The 15,209-nt window shown below is 35.9% G+C and overlaps 1 protein-coding gene across 2 annotated transcripts in view; it reads left to right on the plus strand.

The window, feature by feature from the left end:
• The window catches only part of zcchc7 (zinc finger, CCHC domain containing 7), a 243,657-nt gene that overhangs the window by 145,014 nt on the left and 83,434 nt on the right, over positions 1-15,209 (plus strand). For both annotated transcript variants that reach the window (XM_059970058.1, XM_059970059.1), the window contains exons 5-6: positions 8,504-8,674; positions 11,637-11,672. In XM_059970058.1, the coding sequence (XP_059826041.1) occupies positions 8,504-8,674; positions 11,637-11,672 (207 nt within the window). The remainder of the gene's footprint in view (positions 1-8,503; positions 8,675-11,636; positions 11,673-15,209) is intronic.

Raw genomic sequence — 15,209 nt, forward strand, 5'->3', positions numbered from 1 at the left:
TTCATTCTCCCTGTGACCACATGGGTTTCCCCTGGCTGCTCCACTTTGCTCTCGGTCAAAGATGTACTGATTAATAGGTGAACAGGTCATCGTAAATTGTCATCTGATTAGGCTAGGGTTAAATGGGTTGCTAGGTAGCGTGGCTCGATGGCTGGAAGGGCCAGTTCCACATTGTATCTTAAAATAAAATAAACATGTATGTGTGTTTTTAGAGGGGTTGGTTGTTTGCTCTGTTTCCAATCAGACATACATTTACTGGAACAATGTTGACTAGCATATCTTTGCTTGAGTTGTGCGTAGATGTATATTTTTAATTAAGTAAGATATTTTGTGAAAAGAAAGACATACTTGTAACTCTTACTTGTATTTGTCCTTCCTATCTTTTAAGGTTTGTTCCAAAGCATTTTACAACCAATGAAGTGCTTTTCGAAATGCAGCCATAGCAGTAATTTTTGAACCCAGTTTATGCACAGCTTTATGGGAGCAACATGATAATCTAATTTTAATTATACTAATTGGAGAAAAAATATTGTGAAGAATGATTTCCTGGTTTCTCATCAGAATTGTCCAATAGAAGATTAAGATAAACTTCCTTGTACTGACTGAAGTTAGAATGTTGGAACTTGCTGTCTCAAAAAACTGATTTAAAGTAATAAAAATAAAGGTATATATGACAGGATTAGATAGGACAAAACTGACACTGAGAGAAAAAACAAAATAGCTGACTTTATTGATGTAGCTTACTGTAACAGCTATGAAGTACTGTATGTGATGAATTTTGTGGTAAATACTTATATTTCAGAACTCATAAGAATGTGAAATAAGAAAGGAATACTATATCACCCCTTCAAATCTAAGTCTCTTCTCCATCTCTGCATGTCATATTTCTGGATTCCTTCAAGAGTCAATTTGTTAGCCCAGGTCTTGAAATTATTTAAGACTGACTATCCATAGTGCTCTACATTTGAGAACTCCAACGTATCGCAATTATCTGACTGATTTGCTCCTCATCTGAAAGGGCTATCCCTCATCCTAAGATCACACCCCCCATTCCTAATTGGAGATCTCCAATCAGGGCAGTCTCTTCTCAGCATCAATCATATCAGCCTTTCAATCTCCTGAACATCATAAATCTGACCTGCCTCTCCTTGTGGAACAACATTAACTCTCTTTCCTTTCCTGGCTCTTTGCTGCTTAGTTTACAGAGACAGCAATGTTACAAGTGCACTACTGTAAATTCTATCTGCTTGACCTTTTATAAGACCAGAAGACATAGTAGCAGAATCAGACCAATATTTTCCAAATTTTACTTTCTCTGTGTACATTTATGCTATTAGAAGGGAAAAGTGAAAGGACTTGCATGGGCCAATGTTAAGATTGCCATGGAGATTTTTTTCCAAGTTGACATGTGTAAAACAAGTTCCTTTCAATGTCAGTGAAATTTATCTTCAGCTGAGCTACTCCATTTCATTGTTTAAAAACAAATATGTTTATTGTAGATAGTTAAGTATCACATTGGCCATTCATGCTGAAGTTTTAGATTAAGTTAAATGATTGAAAGCTTTAAAATTCAGGATTCAATCAGTTAACTATGGTATGTGATTCCTGCCTTAAACTGGAATCTTGGAATATGAATGGAATCCAAAATACAGTTAAACACTATTTTATATAGGTTACTGATTTAGAGAAGGGAGAGCCCTTAAAACATTACATTGATCTATTATTAAATATTAAGGAAGCAAGTGAAATGGGTTTAGTACAGTAAAGTAGCAGAGAGGTGAAAGAAATCATAATCATGTTGAATGGCAGAGTCAGCAACAGCAACCAATTAGCCATCCTTTTCCAACTTTTAGAAAAGAGTGTAAGAGCATCAATTTATGTACACGCAATAACTGACATATGTGAATAATTTCAAGGCCAGTGGTTACTAACTGGAGGGATGCCTATTTATTGTTAAAGATGTAGCCAAACTTTAATTGATAATAAAGTAATTAAACTAGGAGAGTGAAATGACTCATTTAAGGTTAAATAGATGGACTAGTAGTGGTAGGTAGTTTAAATACGTGATATGGTGACTGTTATTATAACATCCCTGTAAACTAGAAACCAAATATGCATGTTACAAGGAAAGGTGAGGAATATAGGAGACAATTTTGGCGATGAAGGATTAAACAGAAAATAGTGTGATAAAATAATAGATTTTACGTGTGTAAAATCTGGGCCAAATTGATGGGAATGTGGGGAGCATAGGTTACAGGGGAAATGAATGTGGAATTGCATTGCCCTGTGAGTTGAAATTAGCAGTGTCTGGGGAAGGAGGGAAATTCTAAAGAAATATTTACTGGAGTTATGTGAGCAATAGATTCTTCATGTGAAGAATTAAGAAATAGCAAAGGAATTATGTTTGTAGTGGCATTAGGCACAGGGCATATCATGATAAGTATGTAATGGGCACATCTAGAAAAGCAGATTAGATAAGTATGCAATAACAGGCAGTCTTTTTTAAGATCTGTTTTAGCTTTCATTCGTATTAGGATAAGCAGAATCTCTTATGACAGGAAAATGTGTTTTCAGCATAATTTTCTGGAACTCTTTGTACTAAAACAATAGAGCAGGCTGTTTTATGAACCTGTACAAGCTCAAATCTGTGATGTTGAAAAAATAAAAAGATGCAAGCAGAATTTTTAGATGCAAATAACACTGACATCTCTGGGACAAAACTTTTCAAAGTAAACTCGTCAAACATGTCAATGAGTAAAAGGACAAAAGTTCATAGTTGGGGCATAAGATCATTACTTAAAATTATTAGAATCTGTATTTAAAAAGTACATACACTGTACACTTCGAAGAAGTAAAGCTAATTGGATTACCAATATGGGTTTATAAAGGCAGTGTTCAGCGAACCAGGTAGCATAAGTGGAATATGTGAATGGTGATCTTCCACAACAAGGTCCCAACAATACACTATTTTATAATAGGATAGAAAGCTTCAGGTCCAAGTTTGCTAGTGCCACAAAGATGAATGACATTATAAGTGGGTAGACTGAATGCTAAAATTCCATTAAAAAAATACCATTATAACATGAGTGGGAAAAATTGAAGCAGATAGACTTCATTATAAGCAGATATTTTTCTGGATAATGAAAAGCCAGATCTGGTAGAAGTTCAAAGAGGTTAAGGTTTGGAGCTCAAAGATCATTAAAATGTCAGTGGTAGGATGAGGAAATAAGTTGAAACCTTGAATAGAGGAATGCTGCCCATTGCAATGTAAAAAATTGCTGGAGGATCTCAGTAGGTCAGGCAGCATTCACAGAAATGAATAGATGTTTTGAGATGAGACCCTTCTTTACACATGGATGAGAAGGAACATGTATCAATTTTTAACATCACCAATTTTTATCGATGCACCACAGAAAGCAGTCTGTCTGGATGCATAATGGTTTGGTATGACAACTGCTCTGTGCGATTGAAAGGTTACAGAATGATTCAGTCAACATTGTCAAGATATCCAGACAAACTGATGGGCTAAGTAGAAAGAATTTACATTCTTTGGTAACTGTAGGAGTGGAGGGCGGGGTCTAAAATTAAACCCAGGTCTTCCAGAAGTGAAGTTAACACATAGTTCTGTGTGCAAAGGAAAAAATATACTGCTTTTATCTACAAATGGCATTCAGTATTACATCCCAGGTTAATGTTAAAACTTGAGAGGGGTTACAGATCAGTTATCTCACGGGACTAAATCGCCAACTGCTTTTCCTTTAGATGAGCCGTAAATTTTGTTGGCCAGAGTTGTTTTTGAGAACGCTATGACAAATTGAGGAGGTGAAGATATTCAATGATTTGATAAATAAATGGAAATAACCAACCCCTTCTGTTTTACCTCCAGTGTTATTCACCATGCCTACATAAACTCCTGAAATGACAGTTGTATCAGAAAAAATTTGCGTTGTGACTTAATACAGATTCTGAGCAAATGTTGATCATTATAGTTAGCTTTCATTTCTTCCTTCCTCTTAAACCTATAAAATCCCAGTGGAGAATGAACAATAATTTGCTGTTCAGCACTTGCCCTACCAAACCCGCCCCCCCCCCCCCCCCCAAAAAATTGGTCCTGAAAAATTGAGATGCAGAGGTAGCTTCTCAGATAATTTTATAAACTGTGCCCACAGCCAATGTAAAAGGATGGTTGGCAGGAGCTTCAAGTCCACTTGCTGGTAATTCAAAGCTTCCTATTTTAAACGGACTTGCAGGATTAATAAAGGCTAAATGTAGTTTTGCTTTCTGCCAACAACATTCTAAATGTATCGGACTGCACAATAATTGTTTGACAGGGAATGGGAGACGGTGTGAAAGAATTAAAGGGACACCAATTAAGATGAGAGTGATAATGAAAGATCACATTAAAATTATATAGTATGCCTATGAATTTTGCATGTCTGTGTACCAGTCGGAATAATAAAGGAGTAGTTTGGCACAGTTCTCTACAGTTCAAATGTTTCTGTTGATAAACCAATTCCTGTAATTGGTTAAGGCACATAGTAGCTCTGGTGTATGAGTGCTAAAAATCCAATCGTAAGGTAATAATAGAATTATCTGAAAATAGTTCCAGCTGAAAGACTTCTAACATCATGCAATATCCTAAAGCACCCTAAGGAGCAAGGTCTTGCCCAGTGTTTTAGCTGTAAGCCCATGTTAATAGTTTGCAAGCAAGATTTAACATTAATGACAATACTTGTATGTGTAATGAAATTTTTTGGGAATATTCAAGAGATTCAAGATTGTTTAATGTCATTTCCTTTGCACAATTGTAAGGAGAAGAAAATAATTGTTACTCCGGATCTGATGCAGCACAAAAAACAACACAAAAGGTAAATAAAACACACACAATAAATATAAATGCATACATATCTACAACATAGATCAATTGTAGGTGCATAAAATGATGCTAGGCCGTACATAAAGTAACTAATGGGACATAATAAAGTAGTGGTGGAGTTAGTGGGCAGAGGTGTTGATCATACTTGGAGCCTGGGGAAAGTAACTGTTATGTATGTGTATACGGATGCTATGTAGCCTCCTCCCTGATGGGAGTAGGACAAACAGTCCATGAGCAGGGTATGTGGAATCCTTCATGATGTTACTAGCCAGCACCTTTCTGTATCTAAGTCCTCGATGGTGGGTAGGCTGGTCCAGTGATACGCTAGGCAGTTTTGACTAGCTGTTGTAGAGCTTTCCTGCCCACTGCAGTGCAGTTTCCGCATCAAGCCGTGATGCAGCTTATCAGGGTGCTCTCTACTGTGCATCTGTAGAATGAAGTGAGTATGGGTGTGCAAAATCCAATTCTTTTCAACCTGCTCAGAAAGTAGAGACGTTAGTGATCTTTCTTGACTGAGTTCAGTGACCATGAGAGGTTGTGTGTGATATGCACTCCCAGGAGTTTGAAACTGCTTGCAGTTTCCACTATTGTGTTGCCAATGTAGAGAGGTGTGAGTGGTGCAAGTCTTCCTGAAGTCAATAACCATCTCCTTTGTCTTGTTGACATGAAGGAAAAGGTTATTTGCCTAGCAACAAGCCTCAAGCTCTTCCACCTCTTCTCTGCAGGCAGTCTCTTTGCTGTTGGTGTTGAGGCCCACCACTGTCATGTCATCAGTTTGTGACATAAGTGTCCTTGTTTTTCTAGGTGCGTCAGGGCCAGTTGCATGCCAAATGCAATGGCATCTGACATAGAGTTGGCTCTGTCAGTGAGCGTATTGGTGAGTGTCCAATGTGGCAGGAATGGAGTTCCTGATGTGTGCCATTATCAGCGGATCAAAGCATTTCATGATGACTGGTGTCAGTGCCACGTGGGCATAGTCATTTAAATCTGAATGTGTAGAGTTCTTTGGTACAGGGATGATGGTGGCTGATTTGAAAAGTGGAGGCAGCAGCCTCGAAGTGTTGAAGATGTCCATGCAGACGTCAGTGAGCTGCGGTGCACATTTCCTGAGTACTTGGCCTGGAATGTTGTCTGGCCCACCTACCTTATGGTGGTTGACTTCCTCCAGGGTCCTTCTCATGTTTCCTGCTGTTATAGGCAGTGGCTGTATACCTAGGAGATACCAGTTTTCATGGCTGACATTGTGTTGCATACCTCAAAGTTGTATAGAGCATCAGGAAGAGAGGAGTTATGGTACAGTGATGCTGTTTTTTCCTTGTGTGCTCAGTAATGCCCTTCATGCCCAGCCACATACACTGATATCAGACAGGTATTCCTGAATTCTTTATGCGTAGGCAGTCTTTGTTGTCTTGATGCCTAAGATGAGGCGTTCCTGGCTGTTCAGAGAGCTGACTTGAAAGCGGCATCCCAGGCTTTTAGTTGAGAGCGCGCCTCTGCGTTCAGCCAGGGCTTCTGGTTGGGGCCGTGAGATGACGGTTCTTGAGGTACCTTCAGATGCTTTGAGATTGTTAGTTTGTCAGTGATCAACAGCACACTACTTTATCTTTTGCAGTTCATGGCGCACAGTCTACTGCTCAGAGGCCACTTCCAGCACATCAGTGTGGCCTAGGTTATCTTAGCACAAGTTGCTTGCTAAACCAGTAGGACAATCTTGACAGCTAGTGAGCCCCCACACTTAAATTTTTACTCTCTTACGTAAGGCTTTCTTCAATATTCAAAGACATTCAGAGTTAATTAAGGGCCAATTTTGATCTTCAAAAAACTTGAAATATTCTTGATGCTACCTTTATTCTTCTGACCTCAAAAATCAGTGGGTTATAGTAGCCTATTGTTAGTTCTTTTGAATAATTTTCTCTCTTTCTTCCTGCTTTTTCCAGCTGTCTTAGGTACACACTTCTCCACTGTCATTCTTCTAGAAGTCTCATCCTATTTCCTTAGTAATTTGCTTAACCTCTTTCTATCCTTTTCTTTCTTTGATAAAGGAGATTTACATACTGTAGCTGTACCAGTATCCCTCTACTTGAGTAATTTGGAATTCTTTTTCAAACAAACTTACTAAGAGCCAGTTAACTTCTGTAATGAAAATACACTTATTGAAATTAAAGTCCCAAGTTTTTATTTGGAATTGAGAAAAGTATTGAGGGAATTTGTGGATAGGGAATTTTAAAGTTGCAATTTTCTTACAAATTTACTGACAAGGTAGTTTCAAATATTAGGTTTCTCATTTGTCACCAGGTCATATTTACAAGCTTTCTGTGTGTCAGAAGAATGCAGCTTGGAAAGGGGCTGGTGGGAGGGGGTGGATTTTGTTGGGATGGTTGAATCTGCAATGGGCTGAGATGCACACCGGGGAAAGAGGGATATGGCAGCATGAGTTGGAGATACTGGAACATAGGAGTGAGGATTGGAACTGAGAGGCAACAATCAATTCAAAACCATGGGGCCTTTTAACTGTTGTGACAAATAAACATGACTTTATGGCGTGTTAGCCACTTGTTATCTCTGAAGAGAAAATGCTTCTACTGACCTTCAAGTACATACAAAATCCATGTCCTGAAAATTGAGTTCAAAGAGGATAGCACTTTTCTTAAAAGGTCTGTTGACTAGTCTCTTCTGAGTATTCACTGGTGTCCTACCCACCTCTTGTATACCTGAAAACTGGTGGATTAGGATGGGGAATGGACATTAAAAATGAATTTCTTCCTTGGGAGTTGCAAATATTGTTGCTTTCCCACCCCTGAACATGACCCTTAAAATGCAGCTACAAAATGATGAGAGCTGTCAATGTAATATGTAAGCCACCATGTGATCCGTGGGACCCATTTCTAAAGCTTTGTGGGCATTATTGGCTCTGTCTCAGAACACTTTCATTTTTGTAAATGATTTTTAATTGCCTCAAAATTGGCCATTCAAGTTGCCCGATTGTTTTTGTCCAGTTTTTCTAGTCATGAATTATTTGCCAATTCACATTGCCCCCTTTATCCTCATTTCTTTGAGAAATGTTTTTCTTTTCAAAATCAGGGCAATGCTCATGCACCATTGTTCCAGTCTTTCAGTGATTTTTTTTTTCTTTCCACATATTTTCATGATAATTATTTGTCATAAAGCTGCATATTCTAAGTCATAGGATAGGAGCTCTACCAGTTAAATATATTATTCAGCTGTTTGCAGATACAAAATGAAATAATACATATCAACAATAAAGCTTTAATCCCATTATTTGCCATTTTGGCAAAACGCAAAACAATAGGCTGCACCGATAAAAGATAATTCTTGAAAGAGCCTATGGTTTAAATTCATTAAATATACTTTTCAAGTTTACAGCATTTTATTCGCATTTATATAGTCTAAATTTATAAACACAAAATTGCGTTGTTTCTTGTCTTTGACATTTTTACTCCTATTTTCATGTTTAAATTTTCAAGAACAGTCACCAAGTAGCTCAAATTAAAGCTAAAGGAAATTAAGGTGAATGGCAGTTCTCAGTTCTGATGTCTGTTTACAAAGTAATATTTTATAATCTGTTTTATTTTATTTGTTAAAAGTGGTAGTTTCTTTCCCTTGCAGAAATTGCCTTCTTGCTGTCTGTGTGGAGTTAGAGGTCACCTTCAGAGATGTTGCCCAGAGAGATATTGTACAAACTGCAATATGCCTGGTCATTGGTTTAAGAACTGCATTGAAAGGGCATACTGGAAAAAACGGTGTCATCGTTGTAGTATGACCGGACACTATGCTGATGTAAGTATTTTAATTCGATTAAGACACAAAGATTGTCGATGGTACAGCTATTTAAAATGAGATGGGAAAAGTCATGAAATCAGTTTGGTCATATATCTTTGTTTATATTTGTGTTCTTTCTGTTTACTAATTGCAATATTTTTAAAATTCTGACCTGCTGTTCATGGGGAATGCTTTGATACTACATTCGGATTTATACTTCCACATTGCAATGCTTTTTAAAATATGAACGCTGGTACAGCACAAAATAATTTTAAAGGTATTTAGATTTTAAGGGTATGGGTTGATTAGATGTATTGCAGCACTGAAGTGTAAAACAAATTCACTGATTCCCATAGAGCAACTTCCAGAGGGCTTGACCTTGCTGTGTTGAGCTGACTTACAGCATGCAGTGGGGCATTCTGAACAAAAAGCAAGCTGACAAAACACCAGAGATTGCAGTAAAAATAGAAATGTAAGTTGTCTACAGTGATTGTAGTCCTGGTGCCATGCCACAGATCAGTTAGTGCTGCAAGACTTTTTCTGAGTGGAACGGATGTAGCTGCAGGGTCCCAAGTCTCCTGGGCAAGTCGCTCACTCATTAGGACCTGCCATTACCAATACCAATGTTATGCATGTATGTGACGTGCATTCTGTTATTGTAAGCTCTGCATGTCAGTGTGCCGTTTCCTGACACTCACTTATGTCACTCTTTATTCAGAAAGGAAGAAGCTTTTGATAATTTGACAAGACAAGCTCTTAAACGATCTAGGTCATGGCCTTCACTGTCTGTGATTGTGAACATATTTTCTGAAAGCCCTGTCAGTCATCACAGCAATGTTTTCTTCCAGAGACCTACCGGCAAATTAGAATTTTTGCTAATTTATCCATTTGCAGTTACAAGTAATAAAGTTCGCTTGTTTGTATATGAATTTAGGAATTTCCTTTTCCTGCAAGTATCAAAACAGTGGGTTAAGATTTCCTCTGTTCTTTTCCCAGCAGGATTTTGTATAAAGGTCCTCTAGTACAAGACAGACGACTGTCTAAGGATAGCTGGATGAAGGAAAGGCCATTTAGTGCTGTTTTGTGTTTGTTCATTGTTGTGGAAATATGCGAACTGGTGGCAAGGGCCCTGTCTATTGAGCACTCAAGTCTCTGTCAGCTGTCGGGGCCTGTTCAAAATTGTGTTTTTTATTTTCTTTGATGTTCACATTTGAGAGAAGGGAAGTAGGAATTAAACAGCAGATGAAAAGGCTGTATTTTATTTTTTTTTAGAATTGTAATTCACACCTAATGAATTATACAGAGAAAATGTGAGCTGAGGCAGAAGAATTTTTCTGCAGCGATATCTTGAAAACTTTCAAATGTACTCATCCTGCAGAAGATACAAAAATAAATACTTAGCACACACCAAAAGAGCAGAAAATGCAAATTGAGTGAACACAGTTGTGTTTAACTGTAAGGAGAAAAAATAAGGGAGAATTGACAAAATCAACAACAATTTTGTGTTTATATAAAGACAATATTTAGATGGAAGGCAGATGGAGCACCCCTTATTTATCTCAGCTATGATCTGCTGTCACTGTTCAAGAAAATGGAAGGAAATTTTGATTGTGATTCAAGTGTTAACGTACATTTTAAATTAACCTCCAGCAAGAAAATGTGTCCTTTATTACTTTGTTTTTTTGATTCTAGCTTCACTTGTAAGGCCAGCATTTATTATCCTTCTGCTAATAGCTAATGATAATGAATGAAGAATCAGAGGGTAGTTTAACCCATGCATCTTCTTAAAAGCCGGCCTGTAGTAAAGACAAATCCATGTTTTTTTAAAAATGGGTTCCATTTACAAAAAGGATAACACATGTATATTCTGCATTTTTGTAGTGAAGCAGATGATGTCATGTTGAATGTCTGAAATGCAGTAAACAAAAGGTTTCATTCATTTTTTGAAAAAATTGAATGATTTCATCATTAAATTCATACATCTATGTTAAAGATTCAAATTGTTTAAAAATGGGATGAAAATCAAATAGTATTTTGGGAAATCTGTTGATCTATTTCTGATAGAAATAGAAATATTTTCTATTTTATGATCAGAGAAAACCAGATCAACATCTGAAATCACAAAGCAAAGTTTATTATAGTAATTGATTCATTGTAAATTAAAGCTTTTGTTCCTATCTAATTAGGATATAGATGTTCCCTTAGAGGATTAATTTTTCTTATCCATTGTTGCTTTTAAAAAACAAAATTTGAAGTTGCGTTGTAAGAAATTTAAAATTAATTTTATCAGCAATGTCTTACTAAAGGAGTTCCTAATCTCCATACATGTTCTACATTTTGCACAATAAGTGGATGCTGTTTTGATCAGAAGTAAAATTGAATGCTTCAAATAATCCTTTGGAATATTTGAGTTTAATAATGTAAAATACTGTTTAAGTAATTTGTTTTTACTTAAGCAGTTAACTTAAAACAATTTCATATGCAAGTCTCAGTAGGTCATTCCATTAGTTTGAAAATACACAGAATTCTTAATGAAACACTCATTTTTAGGAAATTTTAGAACATTTTTAATGACTTGTTGCTCTTCATTAGAAGGTTACTACTTGTTATCCTTCTGATGAGATTCAGAGTTCACTTCAAGTACTGTATTTGTCTGTATCTGATGATCATTTGACCAGAATTGACAGTTTTTTTTTATTTTCCCTTTGTCCAGACCCTCCACTAAATATATCAAAGAACTGCTGTTAATTTCCATTGGCTACCTTAGATCCTTGATATATTAACAATTGTCATCTGAAATGATATTGAACTGTTAACTGCTCAGAAATGCTTGCATTTCTAAAGCTCCAATGAAATCTTTTTCTGTCAGACCATTTTCAAATAAAGATCAGTGGCTGTTTATTAGACAAAAACATCTGCCCTGATAAGCTGGTGTATCTGTTGCCCTGAGCTGATTGTATTTTCCCCCTTTTTCTTATAGGCTTGTCCTGAAATATGGAGACAGTACCACTTAACGGTAACCATTTTAATACCATGTCCTCATTTTAATTTCACTGTCGTTAAAGTATGTGACAGCATTTTTAGTTTTAACCATGTATTATTACAGGCAAAGTTAGTGATTTTATATTCATATGCTATGACTTGGTGTTAAAGTATTTATAATATTGTGTCAATGAATGGCATTACACTGGTGAAGCAGCAACTATGTGTATTTTTTTCAGGCAATGTTGAGTTGAATCCATGGACTAAAATGGACATATGTTAGTACTGCTCATTATATAACAAGGTGGCATATTTGTCTGTGATGTATCTTCATTTTGGGATGAAATTAATTTCATCTCATGTTAAGAGAAAAGTCCTCCTTGCATGTGCACATATTTTCAATCAGATTGTTCAAGAAGAACTCAATTTCATCTGTGGTTCTTTTACCATACTAGAGTACATGCCTTGGTGATACACCTATTTTCTGTCCCTTATTTTATCCAGCATGTCATAACTTGTATGATCTATGTTTAAGGGTATTCAAATGACTATACTAATGGTTAAAGGGAAGGAATTATGTTTATTCTATGTTCATGTTAACTTCTAAAACCTGTATTATGGATTTTATTTTATGTTATTTATTAGCTGACTGAAATTAATTGTTGCAAGTGAATAAAGAGTCTTGGCCGGGTCAAAACAGCAATATCCCAAAGCAAAGTAAGCCCTCTAACGAAGTTTCTTAGCAAAATTGTTTCTCACCAAAGCAACCATACCTTTTATTCATGCAAAATGTGAAGCAGTGTTTTTGTTTTTTAAATTTAAGCCTACTTAATTTAATAACTATTAGAATTAAATCATATGAAGGAAGTAGCAAAAATATGCTTCATCTATATGCAGAATCATTTCAAAGCAACAGGATACTTTTAAAAATTCAAAGTCTGGTGTACTTCATCTTGAAGGGTCTCCTGAAAATTAGCTTGATCTAAGATTTTAAAATAATGAAGGTTGATTGGTTACATTAATGATTTGGTTGACAAAGCAAGAAAGCACATTGAAGGAATAACCAGATCAGTAAAAATTATGTGTTAATTGTATTGTTTTTACTATAGCATACATACTAAACTAGTCCATAAATGTTGAAAATAGACTGTTGAATATATTTATACGTTCATTTTTATGAAAAAGGATTTTTAATGTGTATTGTTTTGATGTTTTTAATTGAGGCAGATTTGTACAGCTTTAATGTTCAGGGAAAATACAAATAATGAAATGCATCCTTATATTGGAGATGGTGAAGACTGAGGTGTTGATCACATCTTCTACACATAGAATTAATGGCACAGTCAATACCTCATGACTTGAAACTGATTTGTAGTAGATACACTGTAAATGCCTACTGCAAAAGTAATGCATTAAAATAATTGGGAATTGGTTAGATTTGTCTTAGTGACTGACCTTTAACACTGATTCCTGTGATTTTTGTTTTATCCCAGGATCTATCCTGCTAATCTATTAGCATCCTAGCAGCAGCAGGTAAATTAGACCCTCAAATAAGCCCTCCAATCTTTCCTAAAGATGGCAATTTAAATGACTAGTATTTAAGCAACATTTAAAAAAAAAATGAGAGCCTGCAGCATATTAGATAAAAGAGGGAATAGCATGGTTAAGCTCTCATAATAAGTAAGATCCTCCTACAGCACACGTTTACATACTAAAGCTTACTGAAAACCAGGGTCTGAATTAACATTCTGAAAGCATAGAGGACTTCCACAGATTCTGATGTCTGTACTTCCAGATATTTGCTATAAATTTAAAGTATAAACAACAGAACAACAGATTTTTTAGTAGAATTCATAGTTCTAGATCTTATGAATAGATAGAACTTCCGCAGTTTCTGTTAAGTCTGTACTTCTATCAATTTAATGTAAATGTAAAATATAAACAATAGACTATTAGTGGAATTCAGAATTCCAGAGCTTATGAATAGCTCCACAATATTTTGCTCTGAATAAACAGAAACAACTGATATTTGTATTTGTGTAAACATGGGTTATCAATTCTCAAAGAACTCAGCTTTTTCTTTATCTTACTTTTATTAAAATACTGAACTGTAACTTATCTATTTTTGTACTCTAAATTAATTTTGTTTTCTGAAACTATATTTAAACAGGTGATGTGTAAAATTCCTATATGAAATTCATTAACTTCAATTGTTAAACACATTAATATTGTTTTCTGTATTCAGTGTCAGACCATGTGAATTTGATTTTCTTCCTTTTTTTAAGTTAAGCAGTCAACCAGAATGTTTATTCAATGGTTTATTTAAAATGTTACTGTGGCATCAATAATTGTGTAAGAAGGTACATTAAGATTACATTGTTTCACACAATTAGTTGTACACAATGTATTTCAACATTTGCATGGTATCCAAGCTTTAGGAGTTCAATTTGCTTCTGTGAACTTGGTTTATTTTAATTCCAGCCAATTACTACAAATCAATAGAAAACAAAAGTTAAAATAGCTATTAAGTAAATGCTGATATACATATTACAGTATTAACCCATATTTTAACTTGTGTCATAAGGTATTTTGTGCAACACTATCCATTAGAAGCACATTTCATTCAACATTGATGTTAAACCATTTTCACATAAAACAGAGACTTTCATACATTTCCTCCATATTATCCAGTTTACATAAATGTGCTTAATCCATATAAGCATGTTTCATTGCTGAAACTCTGATAAAAATTGCCAGAGTTTTTTTCTCTCAGAAAGCAAAGGGAACAGCTTTCTTGGGGAGGAAATTCAGAATTTCCATGATCCATTATCTGACAAAGTCCCCTCACTCAATGTCAGCAGGACCAAGGAGCTGATTATTGATGTCAGGAGTCCATTTGCCGGTGTTATCATTTCAAAGGACCTGTCCTGGGTCCAGCACATGAGTGAAATGACGAAGAAAGCATGACAGTACCTCTGCTTCCTTAGAAGTTTGCGAAGATTTGGCAAGACATCTAATACTTCGACAAACTTCTATAAATGTGCAATGGAGAGTATACTGACTGGTTGCATTACAGCCTGGTATGGAAACACCAATGCCCTTGAATGGAAAATCCAGCACGTAGTAGTAGATATAGTCCAGTCCATCATGCGTAAAGTCTTCCCCTCAGTTGTGCACATCTACGCAGAGCACTGTTGCAAAAAAGCAGCATCCATCATCAGGAACCCCCATTTCACACTGCTGTCATCAGGAAGAAGGTACAAGAGCCTCATGAATCACGCCACCAGATTTATGAACTGTTATTACCCCTCAACCATCAGGCTTTGGAATAACTTTACTTTCCCCATCACTGAACTGTTCCCACAACCTATGGACTCGCTTTCAAACACATTTAATCTCATGTTCTCAATATTTATTGCCTACTTATTTATTATTTTCTTTCCCTTTTGTATTTGCACAGCTTGTTGTCTTTTGCATACTGCTTGTTTGTCCGTCTTGTTGGGTGCAGACTTTCGTTTATTCTATTATGGTTCTTTGGTTTACTGAGTATGCCCACAAGAAAACAAACCTC

Source organism: Hypanus sabinus, chromosome 5 (genome assembly GCF_030144855.1).
Source record: "Hypanus sabinus isolate sHypSab1 chromosome 5, sHypSab1.hap1, whole genome shotgun sequence".
Taxonomy (NCBI): Eukaryota; Metazoa; Chordata; class Chondrichthyes; order Myliobatiformes; family Dasyatidae; genus Hypanus; species Hypanus sabinus.